The following is a 27,958-nucleotide window of genomic DNA, read 5'->3' on the forward strand; positions in this document are numbered from 1 at the left end:
CCTCTGAAGACCAACATTTCCCAATCTCTCACCATTTAAAAAATACTCTGCTTTTCTATTTTTCCTACCAAAGTGGATAACTTCACATTTCTCCACATTATATTCTATTTGCCGTGTTCTTGCCCACTCACTTGCGTAGTCTACAGGCCCCCGAACAGTAGCAATGCTGTTGGGCAGAGTATAAATCAACAAATAATGGAGGCCTGTAAAAAAAGTACGGTAATAATCATGGGTGATTTTAATCTCCATATTGATTTGACAAATCAAATTGGCCATGGTAGCCTGGAGGAGGAGTTCATAGAGTGCATCCAGGATGTTTTCCTAGAACAGTATGTAATGGAACCAACCAGGGAGCAGGCTATCTTGGATCTGGTACTATGTAATGAGACAGAATTAATAAATGATCTCATAGTAAAGGATCCTCTAGGAAAGAGTGATCATAGCATGGTTGAATTTCAAATTCAGTTGGAGGGTGAGAAAGTTATATCCCAAACCAGTGTCCTGATCCTAAACAAAGGCAATGATAATGGCATGAGGGCAGAACTGGCTAAAGTGGACTGGAAAAACAAATTAAAGGGTAAGAAAGTTGAAATGCAGTGGCAGACATTTAAGGAGATATTTCATAGCTCTCAACAAAAATATATTCCAGTGAGAAAGAAAGATTTTAAGAGAAGGGAGCACCATCCGTGGCTAACTAAGGAAGTAAAGGATGGTATCAAATTGAAAACGAAGGCATACAATGTTGGCAAGATTGGTGGGAGGCCAGAAGATTGGGAAATTTTTAAAAACCAGCAAAGGATGACTAAAAATAGAATAGAGAGAGAAGATGAATTATGAGTGTAAGCTGGCATAAAAAGGAAGAGGGTAGCTAAAGTAAATGTTGGTCCCTTAGAGGATGGGACTGGAGAATTCATAATGGGGAACGGGGAAATGGCAGCGACTCTGAACAAATATTTTGCATCTGTCTTCACTGTAGAAGACACGAACAACATTCCAATAATGGATAATCAAGGAGCCACAGGGAGTGGGGAACTAAAGACAATCACTATCACTAAGGAAATAGTACTCGGTAAAATAATGGGACTAAAAGACGACGGGCTGGATTTTGATGTGGGAAAATGATGTAATTTTAACTTAATTGGCCAATTGAGTCCCAACGTGTGGGAACCCATGGCCAATGAGTTTTTCCAGTCTGAAAGTCGCCTCCGATTATGTCATCATTGCTGCTGCATTTAAGGTCTGCAACTAGTCTTGCTTCTTCTGCAGGCTGCTGTAGTGTATGTGCCTTTAAGAGCCCCATGTGTGCTGTAATGCCGGTAATGGCCACTCGGGCTATATAAGCCTGTATATTGTGTTATATCCGTTAGTACCCCTCCAGACTTTGCTTAGTAAACACCTATGAACCAACTCCTGTCTTCAGTGTCTCTATCAACACACAGACACTACAGTGGCGACGAAGTGGAAACGGACTTACCTGCAATTCGGCAGCACCTCAAGGACATCGATTCCTCGGGCGTCCAGAAGACTCAAGAAAGTGAAAGAAGCTGTGGTTTCACCAGCTGGCCAAGCTGGTGGCAGGTACTGCGCTAATCCTTCCTGGGCGTCAGGCTGGGGCTCCAGCGGCTGGCTCTAAAGCTGGGACAAGCAGCGAAATCGGAGACAAGCAATAACAAACGGGGAGGGAGCACTCGGGAGACGGCCGGCACTGCAAGCAGGTCGGCGTTCAGACCTAGAGAAAAAGTCCGGCGGGAACGAGTGTCCAACTGTAAATAAATAAATAAATAAATAAAAAAGAACGGAAACCGCGGGAAACAGCGTTGTCATCGGCAGCAGCGGCGGGAAAGCGCGGGAAGCGCCATATCTTTTCTGCAGAAAAGAAAGAAAAGCGCGGGAAGCGCCATATCTTTTCTAAGATGCCTAAGTCTGGCAATATTGATGCTTTTGATAGCGAAATAGAGGATTGGACCACATATGTGGAAAGAGTAGAGGTATATTGCACTGCAAATGGAATAGAAGATGAAAAAAAAGCTTCAGTACTGCTGAATTTAATGGGCGCAAAGGCATACGGGCTGTTACAAAATTTAATCACTCCAGCCAAACCAAAGGACAAGGATTTTAAAGAAATTGTTGATACCCTGCAGGAGCACTTAAACCCAACACCGCTGCTGATAGCGGAACGATTCAAATTCTTCAAGAGAAATCAACACAAGAATGAAAGTAACGCTGATTACCTCACCGAATTAAGAAAGCTATCAAAACACTGCCAATTCGGGGCAGGACTAGCAGATTATCTTCGAGACAAATTCGTCTGCGGTCTCTTAAGTGAAGGAACACAAAAAAGGCTGCTTTCTGAAAAAGATTTAACACTATACAAGGCTTTCAGTATGGCTGTATCATACGAAGCAGCAGCAAGAGGAGCTGCAGAGATACAACAAAAGACACAGGACTTCGGCACCCATGAAATGACACAGGGTTTTGAAAGATGTTATCGCTGCGGCAGATCCACCCATAACCAGAGGGACTGCTGGTTCAAGGACAAAGTATGCAGGCAATGCGGAAAGATTGGACACATTGCACGGGTATGCCGATCTGGACAAAATAAATCCACAGACAGGAAAAAAAAATCAATAAAGAAAAGTACAGAAAGGTACAAATGATGACGGACAGTAGCTCCGAAGACCAGAACAGCGATAGCGACTCCGAAAACAAGAGACTAAGCTGTCTCAAATTACATAATGTACTTGCCAAAGATGATTACCAGACCATTTGGGTTACCCTCAAGATAGCAGGATCCCCAGTTAAAATGGAGCTAGATACAGGATCAGCTCTGACCGTAATAAATCGACAGGATTATGAGAGGCTATTTCCGCATATACCTTTAAAAGACACATCCATTATCTTAAAAACATATACGGGGCAGAAAGTATACCCCAAAGGAAAAATATGGGTGCCTGTTGTATACAACGGCAAGGAAATACAAAAGTTGTATTTATACATTCTACAAGATGGTGGCCCACCGCTGTTTGGACGTGAATGGATCAGGAAAATACATTTAGACTGGCACTCCATTCAGGCACTGACGGTGACCAGTAAGAAAAAAAACGATGATGACATCATACCTGAACGATTAAAAGACATCTTGGCCAACGCCAAAGAAGTGTTTCAAGAGAAACTAGGAACCTTGAAAGGCATCACCGCCTCAATAAAAGTGGAAGATGCAGCAATTCCCAAGTTTTTTAAAGCAAGACCAGTGCCATACGCAATTCGTCCAGCAGTCGAGGCAGAGCTGGAGAATTTGGAAAATGCAGGCGTATTATCCAAAATAGATTGGAGCAAGTGGGCAACACCCATCGTTCCAGTCATGAAGGAAGCATTGAATAATAATAAATCTGAAGAACAGAGAAAAATTCACATCTGTGGAGACTTCAAGGTGATGGTAAACCCGGTCCTTCACACGGTACAGTATCCTCTTCAGAGGATAGAAGATATTTTCGCCTCACTATCCGGAGGGAAACGTTTCACCAAAATTGACTTGGCACAGGCATATCTACAGATGGAGGTTGAAGAGGCCTCTAAAAAATATCTCACGATAAATACACACAAAGGTCTGTACCAGTACAATCGACTAGTTTTCGGAGTAGCATCCACTCCAGCTATCTGGCAAAGAGCTATGGAGCAAGTCCTCCAAGGGATTCCGGGTACTCGATGCTACCTGGACGACATCCTTGTAACAGGAGAAAACGACAACGAGCACCTTGCCAATTTGGAGCAGGTGCTCACTAGGCTGAGAGAACGGGGCCTACGAGCAAATCGCCCCAAGTGCGAATTTTTCCGAAATCAAATATCATATCATTTATGGACTCAATGTTCTTAATCGCGGTTGATGCACACTCCAAGTGGCCGGAGGTAATAAAGATGTCCTCCACCACCACGGAAAAAAACCATCACAGTATTAAGAACCATATTTGCCAGGAATGGGCTGCCGGAGCAGATCTGTTCTGATAATGGACCGCAATTTGTGTCCGAAGAATTCAGGGAGTTCTTAAAAAACAATGGGGTTAAGCACTACACGTCCGCCCCATACCATCCCGCCACCAATGGATTGGCTGAAAGGTTTGTCCAGACCTTCAAGAAGGCCATAAAGGCCATGGGTAATGAAGACATAAAACTTCAGCACAAGGTGGATAACTTCTTGTTCGCATACAGGAATGCAACACATATGGTTACCAACCAAACTCCCGCCATGATGTTCTTCAATAGAAACCTAAGATGCCGGCTGGATTTGGTCAAGCCCAACATCAGAAGGGACGTGGAGAACCGGCAGTTTCAAGGCATGAATGAAAGGCCAACTAGAACCTTCCAGATAGGTCAACAAGTTTTGGCCCGGGACTACCGTACCGAGAAATGGCAGCCTGGAACTATCTGCACACGACTATGAACACTGATGTATACCATGGACATCGGAGAAAGCATAATAAGGCGCCATGCTGACCAAATCATAGAGTCATCTGAAAAGGGACAACCTACACCACAACTCTATACGCCTAACGATGAAGTAGAGATACCCATGTCTACCTCCGATCCGGTGATACTGGAACCCGATGAACCCGACACTGGCATTCAAGCCGAATCAGCCTTGCCAAAAGAACCTACTACACCACCAGAAACTACTACACCACCGAGGCGTTATCCGGACCGAGTCAGGAAGCCTCCAGAGAGACTGACTTATAATTAATTAACTACAGCAATGTGTATATTATTTTTCTTATAATATGTAATTAATAATTACTTAAAATATGATGTACTGGTTAGCTAAAAGGGGAGGAATTGTACTGTATGTGCCTTTAAGAGCCCCATGTGTGCTGTAATGCCGGTAGTGGCCACTCGGGCTATATAAGCCTGTATATTGTGTTATATCCGTTAGTACCCCTCCAGACTTTGCTTAGTAAACACCTATGAACCAACTCCTGTCTTCAGTGTCTCTATCAACACACGGACACTACAGCTGCCAACGTTTTGACCTTTACAGTGAGAGGCACCTGCAGTAAGAATGGCCAGCCAGAGCCCTAGGTCTGCACCCCGCTTTGATGATGTTGCCCTGCAGGCTTTAGTTGAGGAAGCAAGAGCACATAAAGAGGTGCTCTTCCCTTCTTCAGGGAGGAAAAAGCCTCCCCAGCAAACCAAGGCTGTGTGGCTCCAGGTGGCCGAGGAGGTCAACTCATTGTCAGTAACCCGCAGAACCTGGATTCAGTGCAGGAAGAAATGGTGCAATCCATCTGAACCTGGGGACTTGTCTCCTTAAGTTTGGCTATTTTTTAAATCTAGTTTCTCCTTTCTTACCACCTTAAATGTTGTAATCTCCCTATTCACTTCTACTCTTGTCATTTCCTCTTTATTAGCCTCTTCAGTGAAAACCTAGGTAAAGTATATAATTAGCATCCCTGCCATTTCAGTAACATCCTGTGAGTTTACCTTGCTCACCCCTGAGTGACCCTATCCCTATCTTAATTCTCCTTTTGCTACTTATGTGCCTATAGAATACTTCACTATTTCTTTCTAAATTCTTTTTTAAATATTTTCTTTTCATATTTACCTCCCTAATTGTCTTTTTAACCTCTTTCCAAAGCTCATCATATTCCTCTTTTTTATGATTTTTGCATAGGCTACATTCTTTAGATTCAATTTTATCCTCACCTCTTTATTTATCCATGGCTAGTTTTTTCTTGTTTTTTAATGGAATATATTTCTCCGAAACTCTCTTGATCTCTCCTTTAAATTTTGTCCTCTGTTTTTAAGGTGCCTCCTGGGCTGGTAGCTCCATCCTTGGCCATCCCCTGTCAGCATTTGCCCTTTCTCCCCCAATTTCCTCTCTTCCACTGTTTTAAGTTCCCCTGTTTCTAATAGTGTAAGTACAAGCTGCAACTTTAAAGTTACCTTCTGGATCAACTCAATTCTATTATCTGTTTTGCTACTGCAACCTCAGGTTTCTGCTCCTCTGACGGGTATTTTTCACTCTACACTGAGCTAGCTCTGATCTGATTCTGCTGGCTCCCATCTTGCTCCAGATTCTGCTCCATCGCCAAGACTGCCCACTTCCACCTTGGTAATATCGCCCATCTCCAACCCTGCCTCAGCCCATCTGCTGCTGAAACCCTTATTCATGCTTTTGTTTCCTCCAGGCTCGACTATTCCAATGCTTTCCTGACCAGCCTCCCACCTCTCCGTCTCTCTTCTTTTAAGATGCTCCTTAAAACCTACCTCTTTGACAAAGCTTTTGGTCACCTGTCCTAAAATCTCCTTATGTGGCTTGGTGTCAAATTTTCTCTGATGGTGCTCCTGTGAAGCACCCTGGGATGTTTTACTACATTAAAGGCACCATATAAATGCAAGTTTTTGTTGTTGTTCTACCTCTTTGTCTGTCAATATTTTTCTCAAGTTTACCTTCCATAGCTCCATCCTCATTCCCGCTTTTTTCCAAGCTATTGCTGTGGACTTTGTACTATGTCTATCAATCATTATCTTAAACCTTATATTGTAATCACTACTCCGCAGATGTTCTTCCATGCTTTCTTCTCTTATCTGTACTGGTGTACTTCCCATTACTAGGTTTAGCAGTGCTTCCTCCCTTGTTGAGCTTCTTACATATTGGGTCAGAAAGGAGTCTTGTACACACAGTAAAAAGTCAATCTCCTTTTCCACATTCACTTTCTCGCCCTACCAGTTTATTTGAGCGTAGTTGAAATCCCCCATGATTATTATTCTGTGGTTTTTACTCATTTCATATAGTTGCCTACATATTTCTCCCTCCACTTCCTTTCCAGTACAGTCCCCACCACTTATAGCAAGTGTGTTGGCGTTAATGTGATTTGCCTGCTATAAGAAGTGGACGGTAAAACTATTGCATGGTGTATACAGGGTTATTTAAATGTGTGTCTCTTTAAAAAAGATTTGCACTTGTCAGTTTAAAGAATGTACAACATATGCCATCCATAATAGTATAAAATTACCAGATAGAGCAAAAAGCAAAATCATGGATTTTCTCCAGGTCTCCAGGATCATTGTGATTCTCCCTATTTCTCTAGAGTCCCCTGTGGACTCGATCTGTCGCTACAATATCTCTGATGGGTAGGGCATTTTGCTATAAAATGATCAAAAATTAAAGCAACTGTAACACAAGTCTGCGAGAGCATATCAGAGTGATGAACATGAAGCTAATTAGCAGGTAATTCTTATTAACCGCATCCAATATCACAACAGTGATAACCACTGTTAGATCTGCCACTGCCCGAAACAGTCGACACGCACAGTACATGAGCGGGCCTTGGTAATTGACTTCTCTGCTAATGGCAAATGGTAAAGTTTATTTGCCCAATATAGGTTGCTGCCCATGATAAGTGTGGATGGTATAAGTGGTAGGGACTGTATTTGCTGGTCTGTAGTATACCTCTAATAGTGTGACCAATCCTTTCCTAACCTTTATTTCAATCCACATGAATTCTGTTTCTATCTCTTTATTAATGATGTTGTTTCTTGCTACTGGCATTGTTATTTCTGATTAACATAGCAACTCCACCACCCATTCTTCCTTCCCTATCATTTCTAAATACATTATAGCCTGCAATATTTAACTGCCAATGCTTTTCCTGTCTGCAGCATAGGGGCAATTTTCTGCCGCTGGAGGAGGCGGGTTTGGAGTCGGGAAAGGTGGGAAAATTCGAATTACTGAGATCAGGTCAGAAATCCGACTCCAACCCGCCTCCGTGGGATTTCGCCGGTGATGGTTTTGGCGGTCGGGAAATGCTCCCGTCTCCAGCTGGCCATAGCGTTAATTAACTACTGCAAATGCTTGTTAAGGGCCTCTCTAATCCTATTTTGAGAGGCCCTCGTGAATTTACCATCATTTCAGCATGCTTCACGCAACTTCTGAACCACGCCAGGTAAACCTGGCGGGTTGACTCGTGGGTGGTCTCCTCACTGCTGCAGGTCTAACAAGACCTCGTTCACTGCAGCAAGGCTTACTTGAGGTGCCAGACCTTGGCTTTAAAAGGTCACTGAGCACTTTTAGAAGGCCTTCCGAAGTCAGAGGTGCTACAGCTTGACTCCATCAACTGTGGGACCTCTTGGGAAGAACCTCGCCCTGTTTACAATGAGCGCTTCCCCAGAGGAGGCATCTGCAAGCAGAATGGGAAACATTCATTTCCTTTCATCTTGGACCTCAGATGAGGATGAGGAGGAGGAGGCTGAGGAGGAGGAGGAGGATCTGGAGGAGGAGGAGCAGCAGGAGGAGCAGGAGGAGGTCAGAGCGCCGGTGTTTCGACCAGCGGCAGTGGCAGCACGCGAGCACATGGCTGCCAGGGATGCAAGGGATTATTAACTTATCATGGCCAGATTTGTATAGGTTGGCCAAGTTGGCACATGTCCTTGGCTCCATGCCAGGACTTCATTGACAATGGACATGACTATCTGGCCTCCTTTCAGTCAGGCCACCAACCTGACACCACAAGTGTGGCGTTGCCCGCAATGTGGAGCTGCCTAAGGCTAAGTAACAGATGGCATAACACCAGCATTTTGGCATTAAATCATGTTAATGCTTTCCAACAGGGATGATATTTCATCAATACACAGAAACAATCTCCCAATCTGCACACAGATCTGGAGGTTATATCCCTTGCCAGCTGTACCCACACAGCCTTGGTTTCTTTGGCAGGCCTCTTCCTCCGAGATGAATGGAAGAGCACTTCCATGCTGGTTGTCACCCCCTCCAACAACATTTGCAGCGCCTCATCCGAGAGCCTCGGGTAGACCCTTGCCTTGGAATTGGAAATAGTGGTTACTCAAAAGATGTTGGAGGTGGTGCAAGAGATGCAGAAATGCTGTGGAATGAGCCAAGGGAGTAAGAAGCCATAAAATCAGACTGGAAAAGCGCTGTCAACAGAGGCGAGTTTCAGTCCCAAAACACTAATTGAACAAGGCATCCCACACCTCTGAAATCAAGTGGCAAATCATGGGAAAATATCAATTTTTTGAAAACTATCAGTGGAGGCGAGTTTCTGACACACCCAAGCACCAGTCGCTGAAGGTAAGCATGCAGGTGCAGCAGGCGGTTAAGAAGGCAAATGGTATGTTGGCCTTCATAGCGAGAGGATTCGAATACAGGAGCAAGGATGTCTTGCTGCAATTGTACAGGGCCTTGGTGAGACCACACCTTGAGTATTGTGTGCAGTTTTGGTCGCCTTATCTGAGGAAGGATGTTCTTGCCATGGAGGGAGTGCAGCGAAGATTCACCAGACTGATACCTGGGATGGCAGGAATGACGTATGAAGAGAGATTGAGTCGATTAGGCTTATATTCGCTAGAGTTTAGAAGAATGAGGGGATCTCATTGAAACTTATAAAATTCTAACAGGACTGGACAGACTAGATGCAGTAAGGATGTTCCCAATGGCGGGGGAGTCCAGAACCAGGGGTCACAGTCTAAGGATAAGGGGTAAGCCATTTAGGACAGAGATGAGGAGGAATTTCTTCACCCAGAGAGTGGTGAACCTGTGGAATTCTCTACCACAGAAGGCAGTTGAGGCCAATTCATTAAATATATTCAAGAAGGAGTTAGATATATTTCACAGAATCACAGAAATCACAGAAACCCCACAGTGCAGATAGAGGCCATTTCGGCCCATTGAGCCTGCACCGACACATATCCCACCCGATCCCTGTAACCCCTACACCAACACATATCCCACCCTATCCCCGTAACCCCACGTATTTAATCCCCCTAACACTAAGGGTCAATTTATCATAGCCAATCAACCTAACCCGCACATCTTTGGACTGTGGGAGGAAACCGGAGCACCCAGAGAAAACCCACACAAACACAGGGAGAATGTGCAAACTCCACACAGACAGTCACCCGAGGCCGGATTCGAACCCGGGTCCCTGGCGCTGTGAGGCAACAGTGCTAACCACTATGCCACCGTGCCGCCCCTCCAGGGTTTCTTAAGGCTAAAGGGATCAAGGGATATGGGGAGAAAGCAGGGACAGGGTACTGAATTTGGATGATCAGCCATGATCTCATTAAATGGTGGAACAGGCTCGAGGGGCCGAATGGCCTACTCCTGCTCCTATCTTCTATGTTTCTATGAAACCCGCCTCCATCTCGCCTCCAGTGAGAAAATCGCCCCCATAGTTTCCGTTATCCATAGTAGATTTATTTTTTTACTTCTAATTCTTGCCTCCAATTCCCCAGTGGCAGATGCTCTGTTATGCTGGCAATTTAATATGCTGTTATTTTTCATTATTCCTGCTTTATTTTATCAGATATATTATTATTACTTCCTATAATCATTTCTGTTCGATGAGTATTTATATTATCTTTATCTTCATTTGCACTCTGAACTTCCCTCTCATTTTTCTTATCTTTAGGTTACTATTATATCCACCCGAACCCTGTTTGAGGACATATTCTCTGGGGGTAATCCATGAACCCTGGAATAAATTCAATAGGAGCCAATGGTCCATACTGCCCTCGATAGGCGGTATGTGCAGCGTGACCCCAAAAATAGTCACTATCATTCAGCACAAACAGAAGAACAATCTTTAACCGGGTCTCTTTTTAAATTTTGATTGAGTTCACACATGCACGCACGCGCACAAACACACAAAGTACAGTCTGAGCATGTGCAGAATTTCCCACCATGCATCGGTGGGATTCTGTCAGGACAAGTGGTAGTTTGATTCAAAACTGGAAGGGTATATCGCCTCATGGTGTAAAAGGATCTTTGAGTTTCTTTGAGTTTTTTCAAATTATTTGAAAACAATCTGCAGAAAGAATTTTTCAGGTAAAGCTTCATTTTTTATCAAATTTTAGCTCAGAAAAACTACACAAGGCAATGATAGATCATTATTCAGGGAGAGATTGGGAGAAATACATAGAAAAAAACAGACACAGTGCCCTTCATCATCATTATTTGAGTTTTTTTTCCAAAACAAAATAGAAGTGACTCAAATTTTGAAAGCTTTGCAAAGAGACAAAGGCTTTTCCATTTTTTAACTATCAAGAAAACATAGCTATCAGCCGTGTTTTGTTGATAGTTAGAAAATTGAAGCATTGAATTAGTGACAGATATGCTATAAAAAGAGGGATATGTTATTCCATTGTATGGTGCTCTCAAACCTTGATAACATCCCCACTTTTGCAGGACTCCTAGACCACCCCAGTGCACCCAGATGTCCAGCCTCCTTCCCAATGCAATCACAGCCCAAAACCCCTCTCCAGTGTCAACAGACCTTGGTATAACCCCCAACTTTCTGACAAACCATAATACCCCCTTAGCTACGCCAGAATAGCACCCACCCCAGTGCTGACGTATCCAGGAACCTTAAGCCGACAAGTCCCATACTCACCCCAAGTACTCCCGTATTGTGAGACCATCCCTACAGTGTAACCCTACTTCATGACTCACTGTTCCAACCCCTGTCACCCTCCCCGCACTACTGTCAGATTCCAGGAATTGCCCAAATTCACACCCAGCCAGTGATACCAAATTTCAGGTTCCCTTCCACTATGGTTCCATATGCCAAAATTATTTCACAATCATATTAAATCCAGCAACCCCCCCCACTCCCCATTACTGTTAAACACCTCAGGGGTGAAATTGGTTTCCACCCGTAGCGCAAAATAGCTAATCAGCAGCCCGTCTTGCATTACTCCGATTTTCTTTTCCACTCATATTAATTTCCATTATTATGAACTTTAGGTACTGAGAAAACAAATGACAGAAACAAGAATTTATAATGAAAAGTGTTGACTTAATGGGGGAAAAATTCAGTTGTTTGCGCCTCCCGTTAGCGCCTTAAGAGGGCGCTAATGGGGCGCAAAGCAACTGGTGCCCAGGCGCGGAGATGTTTGCGCCGCTCACGAAATTAACTAGACATTTTGCAGCGGCACTAAACACTACCACCACGATCTACTGCGCCGGCAGATCGTGACGTCAGTCGAGTGCGCAACGCCCCATTAGTGCACCAGATCGGATATTGAGTGGCGCCCCCTGCCTTACTGCCTGCCGCTAGCAACGACAGGCTGAGGGGAGCGTTTTGCAGTCAGGAAGGGACTGGGGGAGCACTATTTAAAGGCGACCGCTTCCTGCCTTTTTTTGTCGGTGACATTTTTGCACCACGCATTCTGAGAGAGAGAGAGACTTCTGGAGAGATTCAACGCTGTGTGAAGGAGTTTTGAGTACTGAGCAGCACTTTGCAGGTTTATTTTGATTTGCCCTTCCTTGCTTCGCCAGCACTCTGAGGTAGCGCCTCGCTCCTCGGCCTTTGCGCCTTAAGACAGGTGTGAAGCGCCTGATTTAGTGCTCCAATCACCTCCAGGGGCGATAAAAGCCAAGTTTGCCATCAGAGGCGATAATTAGCGCCAGTCACTAAACTTTGCGCACAGCCGATAATGGCGCCCCAAACGGGGCGATACTGAATTTTTCCCCCAATATTTTTGCCAAAAGCTGTGCTATCACTCTGTGAGTTTATTTTGGATTGCGCAGTTTGAACATGTGCAGTGTATCTATCTATTTTTTATATAATAGATATAGATATAGATATAGAAACTAGCCAACTCCCATGTCATTACACATTGGGAGTCACGTTGGAGAAGGGTTACAGGGAGGGGTGTAATTGCCCAGCTTTATCTACAGTGGAGCTTCCAGAGCTGCCTTCTAACCTGTTGAGTCTCAAACTGCTTTTGTTTCACTCATCCATACCCATCATATCGTCTGAGTTTGTTAATGAAAACGTGACCAGAGTAGATACTGTGAGAATCAAGCTGTGAGGCCACATGACACCCAATGCACTACAATTAACAACAGTGCAAAATACTATGGGCGAGAAATTCAACCTCGTTTCACCCATTTCATTGGGTGAAACATTAAGGATATGGGGCAGAATTTTGGGTCATGATCTCCCGCGCCTGATCTCCCCAGGAAGTGCACTGGCTGCATATTGGAAGCTGACAACTTCTAGGTGTGCAGGGCTGCTGCCTGCAACAATGCCAGGCGCAGGACCCCAACTGAAATTGGTCAGCAAATGGACAGAGTTTGCGCCGCACACGCTCAACCCAGATGTTCTAGGTCTTCGGCGACCTAACCAGCAGTCCTCAAAGGGATCCCTGGAGATCACTCCAAAAAGGTGAGGAAAATTTTTAATACTTAAATTTCTGTGGAGCCAATAGGAGCAGGTACGCTGCTCCCCCCAGGGTATACCCGTGGGCAGACTTAGCATCAGTGCTGGTCGTAATGGGGTTAGGCCCTGACCAGCAAGCTGCACTGGGGCTCCCAATTGGTAACCACATGTTACCAATGCAAATGAAGCCCGGGGCCCAATTTCAATCGAGCCTCAGGACGATGTCTGTAGGCACACGCTTGAATCACACCATTAATTCAATGCCGGAAACTGCCACAAGTTGAATTTCACTCCCTATGAGTGAGGAAGGGATGGAATCATAATTAGCAATAACATTCTATTTAAACTCTTTTTTTTAAGAAAGATTCCCTGACTATATGGAATCAGTCATTTAAATGGGCTGAAAAGTCTAGAGAAGCACTTTAAATAACAAGTACTTGCCCTAGATTTCCCTTTAGGTTTCTGCTTGTCACTGTTTCCATAATAATGAAGCATGATGAAAGGTTGTACATTACTTCAACTATGTATGATTCTGCAGTACAGTGCAGAATAGAATACATTTTTGTCTCAAATCACATAAAGTCACGAAGTATTGCCATCATTAAAAGCAATAAATTGGTGCCGCATGCTACTCCAAAAGTCACCACATCATAGCGAAAAAAATTCTGCAGGAGTATTTCTCATCTTCTGCCATAACGTTGATGGGAGATCAGTGGAATCCCCAGAGAAATGGCATAAATGGCTGAAAACGGCCACTTTTCTGAAGGTTCGTCTGGCCTTCCATGGGAATTCAGGAGAAAAGGAGAATTTCCAGGCTCTCTAACAGTTTAACATCAATATCATTGATAGAAAAAATAATAACTCCATACCTGCAGAGGCTTCAAACTTCAGTGCAAAATCTTTGTACTTAGAAAGGTCAAATTCAAGCTTGATGTGTGATTCAGTTAGATTCAGTAAAGTGAATGGAATCATGCAAGTAGAACCACAGTAAACACCGTAGAACATAAAATATTTCTGCAAATAAAGAAAATAGTACATTAAAACACAGTTCATTAAATAGCATAAATCATAAAAAATATTTGAAACAGGCCTCGTCAAACAAAATTATTTGATAGCATCACATTTTTCTTATACTTAAACTTTAAGGAATATAGTAGCATTTTGGCATGAAAATGATAACTAGAAAGTAATACAAAAATTCCTAGACAAAAGCTGCATCAAATCCAATGGGTCAGTGCTTTTTATGCCAAGATAAGATTTCCTTATGTTGTTTTCATTGCCATATTTATCTTTATAAAACTATAAGGGGAAATATTTGTGTGTTTAGCACCACGCAATGGCGGTAAAACGCCGGTCAGCGCTCTACACACGCCATATCCATCTTGCCAGTAGCGCTGCCAATAAACTCGATCGCCGGGGACATCGCAATCACGGAAATCATGACATCAGTGGCATGAATCAGTCATTCATGAAAGAAAGACTTATGAAATAATACTGAGCGGCCTACGGGTGGCGCTGTCCAGGGAGAGTATAAATACTCGGGCACGGGCCCAGCTTGCGCAGGACATTCTTAACAGGAACTGGTGAAGGACACAACTAGACCTCCATGTTGTAAAACAGTTGAGTAAAGCTTTGTTTAACGTTTAGACCAAGTGCCTAGTAGTTTTCTTACGTCAATCAGTGAGTGTGCAACGCTCAGTTGATGCACGATCTCCCAACTTCGTTTTAGCCATTGAAGTTTCCGGTTGGAGAAAGCAACGACAGGTTGAGGTGTGTAAGAAATAGCTATTAGATCCAAAAATGGGGTTTTAATTCTTAAGGAACAGAGAAATAAACTGAAGAAATGCGGCCGGGAACGGGTGGCAGGAATATCAGCAAGGTCGGATGACAAGCACAAAAGACAAATGGCCGAGGCCAGGACACGGAAGTGATGAGGGAGTCATAAAATACAAGACAATTTGGAGCCAGAAAGTTATAAAATGTCCTTAAAAAAAATAACAGAACCTTTAGAACAGAGATAAGAAGGAAAATGACCTCATGAGGCTGGGAGGGGGCTGTCAGAGGCACCCTTTCCCTTGTAATTGGACAATGGGATGGGTAAAAATGATTGACACCAGGTATCCACCAGCCCATCGAAATAAGGTATAAAAACAGATGACCGAGAGAGGAACACAGACAGCTAGAGCCAAAGGCTTCCTCGAGGTGGAAATCAATGCTGGCTTATGCCTAACATCTTGATCAAGTTTAGCCTCTGAGGTGGATCCATGCTGGTTCATAACCTAACAGCTCGAGGGACAAACTAACAGAAGTGACTGCTGCTGCAGGCTGTAGAGATCCGCTGACCCAAGGCCTCCACCCTGTCTCATCGGGCATCTAACCGTCCGTCCGTCCGGTTGTGGCATTCCGCTTCGGGGGTCGTAGATCACTCTCTACTGTCATGGGTTGTATGTCTATTATACTTATCTTAACCACATGTAATATCTGATTCCGCTTTAAACTGTAGCTCTTTAATAAAAAGCCTTACAACTTCTAAGACCCTTTGGGTAATCTGTGTGTGACCTATGATCCAAATCTTACCCGTGCAGCAGCAGGAAGTCGGCTGCAGCGACGCTATTTAAAGGGATCCTCACCAATCACTCGCACCTGTCAGGATTTTGAAGTTTGAGTGGCTGTGTGCTACATCCTGCAACTGCAAGAGTTTTCTTTAGTTATTTCCAGGTTATTTGGTATCAGGGAATGTTCTGGCAAGTAAAAACTGCCCTAATTATTTTTGAGACTCTTCAAACTACAACAGTTGCTAAAAGTCATGGGGGCTGTGCTGGCAGTCAACCTCGCCCGCCAGGATCTACAGCAGAGGGAGCGGATGCAGCGAGAAAGATGGGAACATGTGCGCAGAGGGAGGAGGGCCATCAGGGTTTTCAACAGGAGGCCTTACCCTCCTAGGGTCTTCCGACATCACTTCTCCTACCTTCAATTAAGCAGGGAGCAGTGTATTACTGGCAGTAATACAAGACAATATGGAGCTATAATGCGGCTCCCGACCTCATTACAGCCTTGGTCCAAACATGGACAAAGGAGCTGAATTCCAGAGGTGAGGTGAGAGTGTCCCACTGGCAGGACAGATCCACCAGGGGTGGTGGCACAGTGGTATACAGTCAGGAAGGAGTGGCCCTGGGAGTCCTCAACATTGACTCCGGACCCCATGAAGTCTCATGGCTTCAGGTCAAGCATGGGCAAGGAAACCTCCTGCTAATTACCACCTACCGCCCTCCCTCAGCTGATGAATCAGTACTCCTCCATGTTGAACACCACTTGGAAGAAGCACTGAGTGTAGCAAGGGCACAGAATGTACTCTGGGTGGGGGACTTCAACGTCCATCACCAAGAGTGGCTCAGTAGCACCACTACTGACCGAGCTGGCCGAGTCCTGAAGGACATAACTGCCAGATTGGGCCTGCGACAGGTGGTGAGTGATCCAACAAGAGGGAAAAACCTACTTGACCTCGTCCTCACCCATCTACCTGTCGCAGATGCATCTGTCCATGACAGCATTGGTAGCAGTGACCACCGCACAGTCATTGTGGAGACGAAGTCCCGTCTTCACACTGAGGACACCCTGCATTGTGTTGTGTGGCACTACCACCGTGCTAAATGGGATAGATTCAGAACAGATCTAGCAGCTAAAAACTGGGCATTCATGAGGTGCTGTGAGCCATCAGCAGCAGAAGAATTGTATTCAACCACAATCTGTAACCTCATGGCCCGGCATATCACTCACTCTACTATTACCATCAAGCCAGGGGACTAACCCTGGTTCAATAAGGAGTGTAGAAGAGCATGCCAGGAGCAGCACCAGGTGTACCTAAAAATGAGGTGCCAACGTGGGGAAGCTGCAACACAGGATTACATGCATGCTAAAAAGTGGAAGCAGCATGCTATAGACAGGGCTAAGCGATCCCACAATCAACGGATCAGATCAAAGCTCTGCAGTCCTGCCACATCCAGTCGTGAATGGTGGTGAACCATTAAACAACTAACGGGAGGAGGAGGCTCCATGAATATCCCCATCCTCAATGATGGTGGAGCCCAGCACGTGAGTGCAAAAGACAAGGCTGAAGTGTTTGCAACCATCTTCAGCCAGAAGTGCCGAGTGGATGATCCACATCAGCCTCCTCCTGAGGTCCCCACCATCATAGAAGCCAGTCATCAGCCAATTCGATTCACTCCACGTGATATCAAGAAATGGCTGAGCGCACTGGATACAGCAAAGGCTATGGGCCCCGACAACATCCCAACTATCGTGTTGAAGACTTGTGCTCCAGAACTAGCCGTGCCTCTAGCCAAGCTGTTCCAGTACAGCTACAACACTGGCATATATCAGACAATGTGGAAAACTGCCCAGGTATGTCCTGTCCACAAAAAGCAGGCTAAATCCAATCCGGCCAGTTACCACCCCATCAGTCTGCTCTCAATCATCAGCAAAGTGATGGAAGGTGTCGTCGACAGTGCTATCAAGTGGCACTTACTCACCAATAACCTGTTCACTGATGCCCAGTTTGGGTTCCACCAAGACCACTAGGCTCCCGACCTCATTACAGCCTTGGTCCAAACATGCACAAAGGAGCTGAATTCCAGAGGTGAGGTGAGAGTGACTGCCCTTGACATCAAGGCAGCATTTGACCGAGTGTGGCATCAAGGAGCCCTAGTAAAATTGAAGTCAATGGGAATCGGGGGGAAAACTCTCCACTGGCTGGAGTCATACCTAGCACAAAGGAAGATGGTTGTGGTGGTTGAAGATCAATCATCACAGCCCCAGGACATCGCTGCAGGAGTTCCTCAGGGCAGTGTCCTAGGCTCAACCATCTTCAGCTGCTTCATCAATGACCTTCCCTCCAACACAAGGTCAGAAATGGGGATGTTCACTGATGACTGCACAGTGTTCAATGTCATTCACAACTCCTCAGATAATGAAGCAGTCCATGCCCACATGCAACAAGACCTGGATGATGTTCAGGCCTGGGCTGATAAGTAGCAGGTAACATTCGCACCACAGAAGTGCCAGGCAATGACTATCTCCAATAAGCGAGAGTCTAACCACCACCCCTTGACATTCAACGGCATTACCATCACCAAATCCCCCATCATTAACATCCTGGGAGGTCGCCATTGACCAGAAACTTAACAGGACCAGCCTCATAAATACTGTGGCAAAAAATGCAGGTCAGAGGTTAGGTATTCTGCGGCGAGTGTCTCACCTCCTGACTCCCCAAAGCCTTTCCACAAGGCACAAGTAAGGAGTGTGAGGGAATACTCTCCACTTGCCTGAATGAGTGTAGCTCCAACAACACTCAAGAAGCTTGACACCATCCAGGACAAAGCAGCCCACTTGATTGGCAACCCATCCACCACCTTAAACATTCACTCCCTCCACCACTGGCCCACCGTGGCTGCAGTGTGTACCATCTACAAGATGCACTGCAGCAACTCGCCAAGGCTTCTTTGGCAGCACCTCCCAAATCCGCGACCTCCTCCACCTAGAAGGACAAGGGCAGCAGGTGCATGGGAACACCACCACGTCCAAGTTCCGCTCCGAGTCACACACCATCCTGACTTAGCAGTATATCGCCGATCCTTCATCGTTGCTGGAATCCTTGAACTCCCTACCTAACAGCACTGTGGGAGTGCCTTCACCACATGGACTGCAGCGGTTCAAGGAGCCGGCTCACCACCACCTTCTCAAGGGCAATTAGTGTTGGGCAATAAATGCTGGCCTTGCCAGCGACACCCACATCCGATAAACGAATTTTTAAAAAAGCTACTTTTTCCTTGCCACAACACTCCTAATACAAAAGAACCTTGAAATTACTGAATGAAACTGTTGGCATCTGTGAAACTGACAAGAAACCACTGAAACTGCACTAACCTGACAGCTGCGAGTCATTACTGATGATCCTTTTAAATAACATCCTTGGAGCCAGCTTCCTGGTGCTTCAAGCCAGCTCTCCATGTCGGTGTTTACTCCAGGCGCTAAGGTAGGTGATGATAATCAATTTAGCAGATCATGCAGTAAGTGAACGTTGCACACTCACTGACGTCACGATCCACCTGACGTTGACGTTCCTGGCGATAACTCTTACCGGCGGCGCTACAGGGGGGCAGGATTTGCACCGCTGGATTCACCTCACCCCGGCGATACTGCTCTAGCGCCTCTTTAGCGCCATCTGCTGGAGCTAACAAGAGACGCTAAGGGAATGAATTATTCTCCCAAAGTTTCTTAAAAATTTCAATTTTATTGAAGTGGATAAATTTGACACTGCACAAAATTAAAATTAGTTTTCAGAGCCATAACCTTTGTTTAGCAGTTAATACACTGTTAAAACCCCAGTTACACCTAATTAATTCGGGTCAAATTTTTAATGGGATATTTAACAGCATAATTACTGCGGAAGAGCCAAAGTTTCGTCAGTTTCAATGATTTGAGAGTTTTCACTAATTGCTGGCTCTGTGTGACGGATGGGGGGCTGGGGGTGATGGTGCACAGCATAGCCTGTGGGGGAGCAGTGAATGGCAGACTGAAACTTCAGGATTTCTGCATTAGGCGCATAATCCTGAAGTTGCGGTCAGTTTCAAAGGCGAAAAAACGGCAGACGTTGCCAGTTTGCCGTCAAGAGGACCGCAAATTCCGGGCCATTAGGACAGATGCCCAAAAGCTTGGTCAAAGAGGTAGGTTTTAAGGAGTATCTTAAAGGAGGAGAGAGAGGTAGAGAGATGGAGAGGCTTAGGGAGAGAATTCCAGAGCCTAGGGCCTATGCAGCTTAAGGTATGGCCGCCAATGGTGGAGCAATTAAAATCAGGGATGCACAAGAGGCCAGAATTGGAGGAGTACAGAGATGTCGGACGGTTATAGGGTTGGAGGAGATTACAGAGACAAGGAGGGGACGAGGCCATGGAGGGATTTGAAAACATGGATGAGAATTTTAAAGCTGAGGCATTTCCAGACCAGGAGCCGATGTATTTCAGACAGCACTGAAGTGACGGGTGAACGGGACTTGATGCGAGTTAGGACTCAGATAGCAGAGTTTTGGATGAGTTTTTTTTACAATGTGTAGCATCACAGCTGAATCTGATCCTGTCCTCACTCAATGATTAAACACCTAGAAGGTAATTTTCAACTGCCAGCCACCCTTTTCTCACCTGAAAGTGGGTGGCCGGCAATTGAAAATCGGAGGGGGGAGGCTGCACCTCGGCCACCCCATTGAATCTGCCTGATGCATTTTTCAGGCATAGCCGTAAATGAGCAAGCAACCTGAAACAGGTGTAAGGCTGCTTAAATATGCAAGTTTGGGTGCTACGGTGGTTGTAGGACCTCAATTGCAAAGTTCATGTACAAATGGATGGAGCTTGCACTGTGCACACTCCTATTTGTACCAGACATTGAGCGGCCCAACCAGTGGTCCTTAAAGGGACTGTTGGAAGCCACTCAAAAAAGGACCCAGTAATTTTTTATTTTTGTGGACTCGAGGAGCAGGAGCATAAAATCAAAAATGCTTAAAATTCAAAGTAAAGGAATACCAATTAAATACTAACCACATCAATTTCAGCCATTGGTTGTATCACTGATCCCCCAACCCGTAGTTTCAATAGGTTTGAATTACGAATGTCTACCTGAGAAAAACCATAAATATTTAATTAGAAAATGCTGAATCTCAGCATCTTTTATGTTATTTCCATCATAGCAGAAAGATGTTTATTATTAAGTAATTTTGCTAAAAGTATATATTTTTTTGATTTACCTTTATTCTGGAATCAAATTTGAACACTGTAGTCGGGTGGAAGAAAATGTTGAAACACACATGACCCCCAACAGGTATTGTGCCGTGAGCAGGAGTTATAGTCATTCCAGGCACAGGATTCACATCTTTGACCTTTCAGGGAGAAAGAAGTCAATGCAAATGTAGACCAAGTTTTACATTAGTCAATGAAAATAGGAACATGATTTGAACTTTTTGCTAAGAAGTAAAGCAGAACAAATAAAATTACATGAATGATACCAGAACTGAGAGTTTATACCTATCAGGACAGACTGGTTGTGCAGTGCTGCACATTGGGCCGTGCCGCGCTGCCGCGTTCCGAGGCTCCTTCCCTCCCTTAAAGGGAAAGGCCATCGCTTCAGGTTCTGCATCGGGACCAGTCAGCTGGTCCCCGACGGCAGCCGCGATCCGGCTCGATCAGCCTCATGCACTCCAGCAGAGTGCTGGGCTGATTGAGCGCGGCCCAGGAGAAGGAAAAAAAATTGACCCACACAATTAAAACTATTTAGCCACTTACCTCGGCAACCTTCCCTTTAACTTTTACCCCCAAAGTGCCCGGCCTCCCGAACAACGGCTTCCTGCAGCTGCCGGTGTTGTCACTTAGCGATGCTGCAGGGGGCAAAACCGAGGTTCGGGTCCGGGGTGATGCGCACGGTGATGACATCACGATCTCCGGGCAATACCAGACCACCACCGCAAACCTCCCATCGAATTTAGCGGGAGGCGATAATGTCGCCGTGCCCAGGCGGTAAGTGGTTAGTGCCCCATTATCGCCCCCGGAGGCGATAACGGGAGGTGCAAAGGTAATCAATTTCTCCCCCTAGGGGTCCTAAATATAAGATAATCACTAATAAATCCAATAAGCAATTCAGGAGAAACTTCTATACTCAGAGAGTGGTTAGAATGCAGAACTTGCTACCGCATGAAGTAGTTGAGGCGAATAGCAGAGATGCATTTAAGGGGCAGCTAGATAAGTACATGAGGGAGAAGTAAATAGAAGGATATGCTGATAGAGCTAGATGACATAGAGTGAGAGGAGGCTCGTATGGAGCATAAACACCGGCATAGACCAGTTGGGCCAAATGGACTGTTTCTATAATCAGAGGCCAACAGAGCAGAAATGTTCTTACGCAGCAAGTTATGATCTGGAATGCACTGCCTGAAAGGGTGGTAGAAACAGGTGCAATAATACCTTTCAAAAAGGAATTAGATAACTTGAAGGGGAACAATTTTCAGGGATATGGGGAAAGAGCGGGAGAGTGGGACTAATTGGATAGTTCTTTCAAAAAGCCGGCACAGATATGATTGGCCGAATAGCCTCCTTCTGTGCTGTATCATTCTATGATTCTATGATTATATGAAATACCATGTAATATGGTATTTCGGTTTTTAATAAGATTGGTTAATTTTGTATGCATGTTTAAATGACATTTTTTTCTTACAGTTGTTTGTATGAACACTTGCCTAAAATACATACTTATTAAAATGGACACATGGAATTTCACAAGATTTGTTACAATTTATGTTTATCAATACAAAAGTGATAGATTTTCCTCTTATTGTACTTGAGAGCACCAGATTGCCTGGGTACAATAAACAGAGAAAAATTGGCAAGAAAGATTGCACACATTAAGGGAGCCTGCCAGAGTAAAAATAAATTAAATTTAAATCTGTCCATTGTCTTCACGGTATAAATTAACAACCTGAAATTATTTTAAGTTATATATAAACATCAACAATCCCATGCAGTTTCTATACCACCATAACCCTACAAAGTGCAATGAAAAAGGAACTCCTTCAGTCTAAGAAGCCCATGATTTTTTTCCTTATTTTCTGTCTCATAACTGCTACAAAAAATAACTCATGATCGTATTTAGAATGTATACAGGCAATTTTTCTTAATGAATACTAATCATTTTGCCAGATTAAACTGCACTGGGACTGTAAGCCGTATTGTCACTTTGGCGTTTGTTCTATTTGAAATATTGGGGGCTAACTTCAATTGCTCCAGAAAACGGGTGCAAAATGGGACAAACACCCAATTGAGATCCTACATGCGGAATTCTGTAAAAGTATCCTCCGGACTCAAAGGAAAACAGTAAACAACGCATGCAGGGCGGAAGTAGGCCAATACCCATTAATAATCACTATCCAAAAAAGAGCCACCAAATTTTGGAATCACCTACAAATGAGCAACCCCCAATGCTATCACTACGACGCCCTGAAATGCCAAGAGCTGACCATAAAGAAGAATACCCTCAGTCAACTAGTCCTGGGACTCAATAAAGTAACTAATAACAATACTAACAATAACCAGCCCCAGGACAGTGACAGGGTAACACAAAGAATTCGACCCAACACAATCGTCGCTAAGCAAAAGGAAAAATATCTGTCATATTGGGCAGAAACAACAAAAACCCAAAGCAAACTCAATTGCTACTTGGCCCTAAACAGACAATACAACATAGCTGATTACCTGACCATGGTAAAGGATAACAAACTGAGAAGAACCTTGACAAGGTACAGACTTAGCGAACATAGCCTAGCGATCGAAAAAGGCAGACACAGGCAGACCAGGCTGCCAAGAGAAGACAGGATATGCTCTCACTGCAGTCAGGGAGTAGTTGAGACAGAGATGCACTTCCTCACAGCCTGTGGAAAATATCAGGGCATCAGAGAGAATTTCTATCAAAAATTCTCACAAATATGCCCTGAATTCAGAAATCTGACTGACAACCAAAAACTCCCATTCCTACTGGGGGAGGAGAGAAGCTGTGTAACACTGGCGGCACACTATGTTACAGCTTGCCATGAACAGAGGGACAACCAGTAAACTAAGACAAGAGTATATATAAACAAGGCGAAAATATATTTATAAACTCAGGGATATACCTGTTTATACACTGTATGAATGGAACCGCGTTTATGTGTTCAACCATAAATGTATTTTGATGCTTTGGCAACATAAGATGTACCTTATCATGCCAATAAAGCGATTTGTATTGTATTGTATTATTGCAAGGATCACGGTGTGCAATTAACTCACGCTCATTGCTTCCGATGCAGGCAGCAAGCGAACATTGTGCTGCCTGCTAATTTAAAAGATTTTAGCATGCAGCCAGCACTAACCATGCTGTTGAGTGGCTGCATGCCAGAGCAGGGGGCCAATTTTGTGACAGGCTAGCATTAGTTAAAGCTAGCCTGCACTACTTAAAGCCAGCTTCACCCTTTAAAAGGGAGTTGCATTCTGGCTGGAGCAGGTGCTGGAACTGTTTGGGGAAATGGAATCTGACATGCAAGAAGAGCGACTAACGGTGCAACATGGGAGAACTGCAGGCCGTGGTGGAGGAGGTGGACAGGAGGAAAGTGGTCCTGTATCCACAAAGGGCAGGAGGCCCTCCAGACAAAAACTGCAAAGGCAGTGGGAGCAATAGCTATGGCGGTCAATGCCAAGAGTCAAGCCCCGAGGACCTGGATGCAGCGCCACAAGAAGTTCAGTGTCCTCACATGAGTGGTCAAGGTCAATGAATTCATCTTCAAATGCCATATCCTACCAATTGCACCACTAGCGTCACACACTGCTCAATGCATCAAACCCCCATCACTCACCTACCAGCAATCTCTATCAAACAGGACTCGCACCTCACATTCATAGCATCACCCCACCCTCACATACTTACCACTGCTGCAAGCCTCACACCCACATCTCACAGCTTGCACACACTGCCAGCTATGCAACTATGACAGGTACATCACCCAAACACATTGCACCACACTCACTGACACACTTCCCTCTCTCTTGCAGGACAAGTTGGCACATAACCGGAGGCAGCAGGAGCTTGGGGGAGGCATGCCTGAATGACCTTACCCTGATGGAGGAGATGGTGGTCACCATCATTGGAGTGGCCATCGCAGAGCCTGTGGCCAGCGGCGGGGCTGAAACCATCAAAGATGATGATATCTTCATACCTAATCCTCCTTCTCACATCCCACTTCCCCCTCATCCCACAATGTACTTTGATTTAAAAGCTGTAGATGGTGTAAACATGCACCTCTTACTTTCCCCCCTCCCTGCACTGCAACCCTACCCTTGTGCCTTTCTCCTTTCAGATACACAGGAACTGCAATCTGGCCAGGCAGTGGTGGAAGAGCTGTGTATTACTGCTAATCTGCTGTCCAGTGAATGGTTCATTCGTTTTTTTATATTTTGAAGTCAAAGATGAAATTTAGCTGCTGCTTTCCTGCGCATTAGAGCACAACATGGACTTTGTCTCAAGTTAATTTTGTCATTGAAACAATGCAAACACATTGTCCAATGGTTAAGCGTAGGTTTATGTAAGCAGGTATTTAGAAGAAGGTGGAAGAGGAAGAAGGCAGTGATAATGAAGACACAGCACCGTCACTCAATTTCACATTCATAGCCATCAGTTCAGATACTGACACTCCATGTAATTTAGAGGATAGCTTAGACGCCGGGCTCAGGACAGGGGGCAAGGGTGGCGCAGGTGCCAGATCGACGGAGAGCGAGTCACACATGAGTTCTCCTGCAGAGGGCTCAGATGAGCACTTCAATGGGGTAGGCTACAGGAGGTATAAAAGCACTATCTGCTGATACACAGAGTGGTCTGCACAGAGTGACCTTAAATGGAGTGCTTCTAAACAGAGTGTTAAACTTGGGAATTTGGAGAGAGTGGGAATTTGGAGCAGAAGGGGAAGGAGGTGCTGCTTTTTGCCTCCAATACTTGGCGTGCTTTGTGTTACCAGTAAATATTTAATTTAATCTACCTAGCTCTTAAACTAGATCTCGTATTTAGCTAAAAATTAAGCTAAGTTAATTAAATACATACATTATAATTAACTAAATAAATAAAACAAGGTTATAAAGGGATGGCAGTGGAGGTGGTGTGCTGCAACTGCAGCATGTGAAAGTTTGTGAAGAGCATTGCGATCCCAAGCGACCACGTCTGCAGTAAGTGTTTGCATCTCGAGGAACTTCAGCGCAGAGTTGTTGAGCTGGAGTCCGAGGTGCAGACATTGCGGGGCATCAGGGAGGGGGAGAGTTATCTGGACACTCTGATCCAGGAGGCAGTCACACCCTTTATCTTAGGTAGTGGTACAGATCTAGTTAGTGGTCAGGGACAGGAGGGTGTGACTGCAACTCAGGCAGGTAAGAGGAGCCTCAGCCTTTGCCCTTGTCCAACAGGTCTGAGGTTCTTGTTGCTTGTGTGGATGAGAGCAATGTCTGCAGGGTGGATGAGCAAACTGGCCACGCCACCGTGGTACAGGAAGCCATTCAACTAGGAATGAGGTTCTGCTGAGAGAGTTTGAGGAACTAGGGTCCAAATTAAAAAGCAGAACCTCAAAGGTAATAATCTCTGGATTGTTACCTGAGCCATGCGCAAATTGGCAAAGGGACAAGCAGATTAGAGAGTTAAATGCATGGCTCAAAGAGTGGTGTGGGAGGAAGTGGTTTCGATTCATGGGGCACTGGCACCAGTACCGGGGAAAGAGGGAGCTGTTCCGTTGTGACGGTCTCCACTTAAAACCGGGCTGGAACCAGTGACCTGGCGAATCGAATAACCAGGGCTGTAGATAGGGCTTTAAACTAAAAAGGGGGAGTGGAGGAGTCAGGTGAGGGGAAATTTAGAAATCTAAAGAGAAAAGTCAAGGCAATGGAGCAGTGTAGCGATTTGGGTGAAGATAAGCAGAGTGTGACAGGAAGGGATAGAGAATAAGGTGAAAGCAGGGAATAATAGTAAAAAGTTAAAATTAAAGGCTCTTTATCTGGATGCATGAAGCATTTGTAACAAAATAGATGAATTAGTGGCACAAATAGAGATAAATGGCTTTGATCTAATAGCCATTACAGAGACAAGGTTGCAAGGTGACCAAGGTTGGGAGCTAAATATTCCAGCGTACTTGACGTTTAGAAAAGTCAGGCAGAATGGAAAAGGAGGGGGTAGCCCTGATAATAAAGGATGACATAAGGACAGTCGTGAGAAAGGATCTTGGCTCGGAAGATCAGGAAGTAGAATCAGAATGAGTAGAGATAAGAAATAACAAGGGGCAGAAAACACTGGCAGGAGTAGTTATAGGCTCCCAAACAGTAGCTATACCATTGGACAGAGTATTAATCAACAAATAACAGGAGCTTGTAACAAAGGTAATAAAATTATCATGGGCGGCTTTAATCTTCATATAGACTAGGTAACTCAAATTGGCAAAGGTAGTCTGGAGGGCAAGTTCATGGAATGCATTCGAGACAGTTTCCTAGAATACGTCATGGAACCAACCTGGAAACAGGCTATTTTAGATCTTGTATTGTGTATTGAGACAGGGTTAATTAGTAATCTCATAGTAAAGGATCTTCTGGGGAAAAGTGATCATAATATAATCAAATTTCACATTGAGTTTGAGAGTGAAATACTTCAGTCGGAAATGAGAGTGTTAAACTTAAATAAAGCTAATTACATAGGCATGAGGGGCGAGTTAGCTAAGGTAGATTGAGAAATTAGATTAAAAGGTATGACGGTAGATAAGCAGTGGCAAACATTTAAAGAAATATTCCAAAATTCTCAATGAATATACATTCCACTGAGAAATAAAAACTCCATGGGAAAAGTGATCCATCCGTGGCTAACTAAAGAAGTTAAGGATAGTATTAGATTAAAAGAAGAGGCTTATAATGTTGTGAAGAATTGTAGTAAGCCTGCGAATTGGGAGAGCTTCAGAAAGCAGCAATGACCAAAAAATTGATAAAAAAGGAGAAAATAGAATGAGAGTAAACTAGCAAGAAATATAAAAACAGATTGTAAGAGCTTCTACAAGTATGTAAAAAGGAAGAGAGTAGCAAAAGTAAGCATTGGTCCCTTAGCAGCTGAGACAGGTGAAATTATAATGGGGAATAAGGAAATGGCAGAGACTTTAAACAAATACTTTGTATCTGTCTTAGAGTCATAGAGTCATAGAGTAATAC

The 27,958-nt window shown here is 44.6% G+C and overlaps 1 protein-coding gene across 2 annotated transcripts in view; it reads right to left on the minus strand.

Moving 5' to 3' along the window:
- Nucleotides 1-27,958, minus strand: part of LOC147107297 (cilia- and flagella-associated protein 47-like) — a 797,073-nt gene that overhangs the window by 575,606 nt on the left and 193,509 nt on the right. For both annotated transcript variants that reach the window (XM_086006182.1, XM_086006181.1), the window contains 3 exons: nt 20,965-21,096; nt 20,759-20,836; nt 14,042-14,186 (listed from right to left, as the gene is read on the minus strand). In XM_086006182.1, coding sequence (XP_085862308.1) covers nt 14,042-14,186; nt 20,759-20,836; nt 20,965-21,096 — 355 coding nt within the window. The remainder of the gene's footprint in view (nt 1-14,041; nt 14,187-20,758; nt 20,837-20,964; nt 21,097-27,958) is intronic.

Source organism: Somniosus microcephalus, chromosome 14, assembly GCF_052327205.1.
Source record: "Somniosus microcephalus isolate GS21.2 chromosome 14, FLI_Smic_1.0, whole genome shotgun sequence".
Classification (NCBI taxonomy): domain Eukaryota; kingdom Metazoa; phylum Chordata; class Chondrichthyes; order Squaliformes; family Somniosidae; genus Somniosus; species Somniosus microcephalus.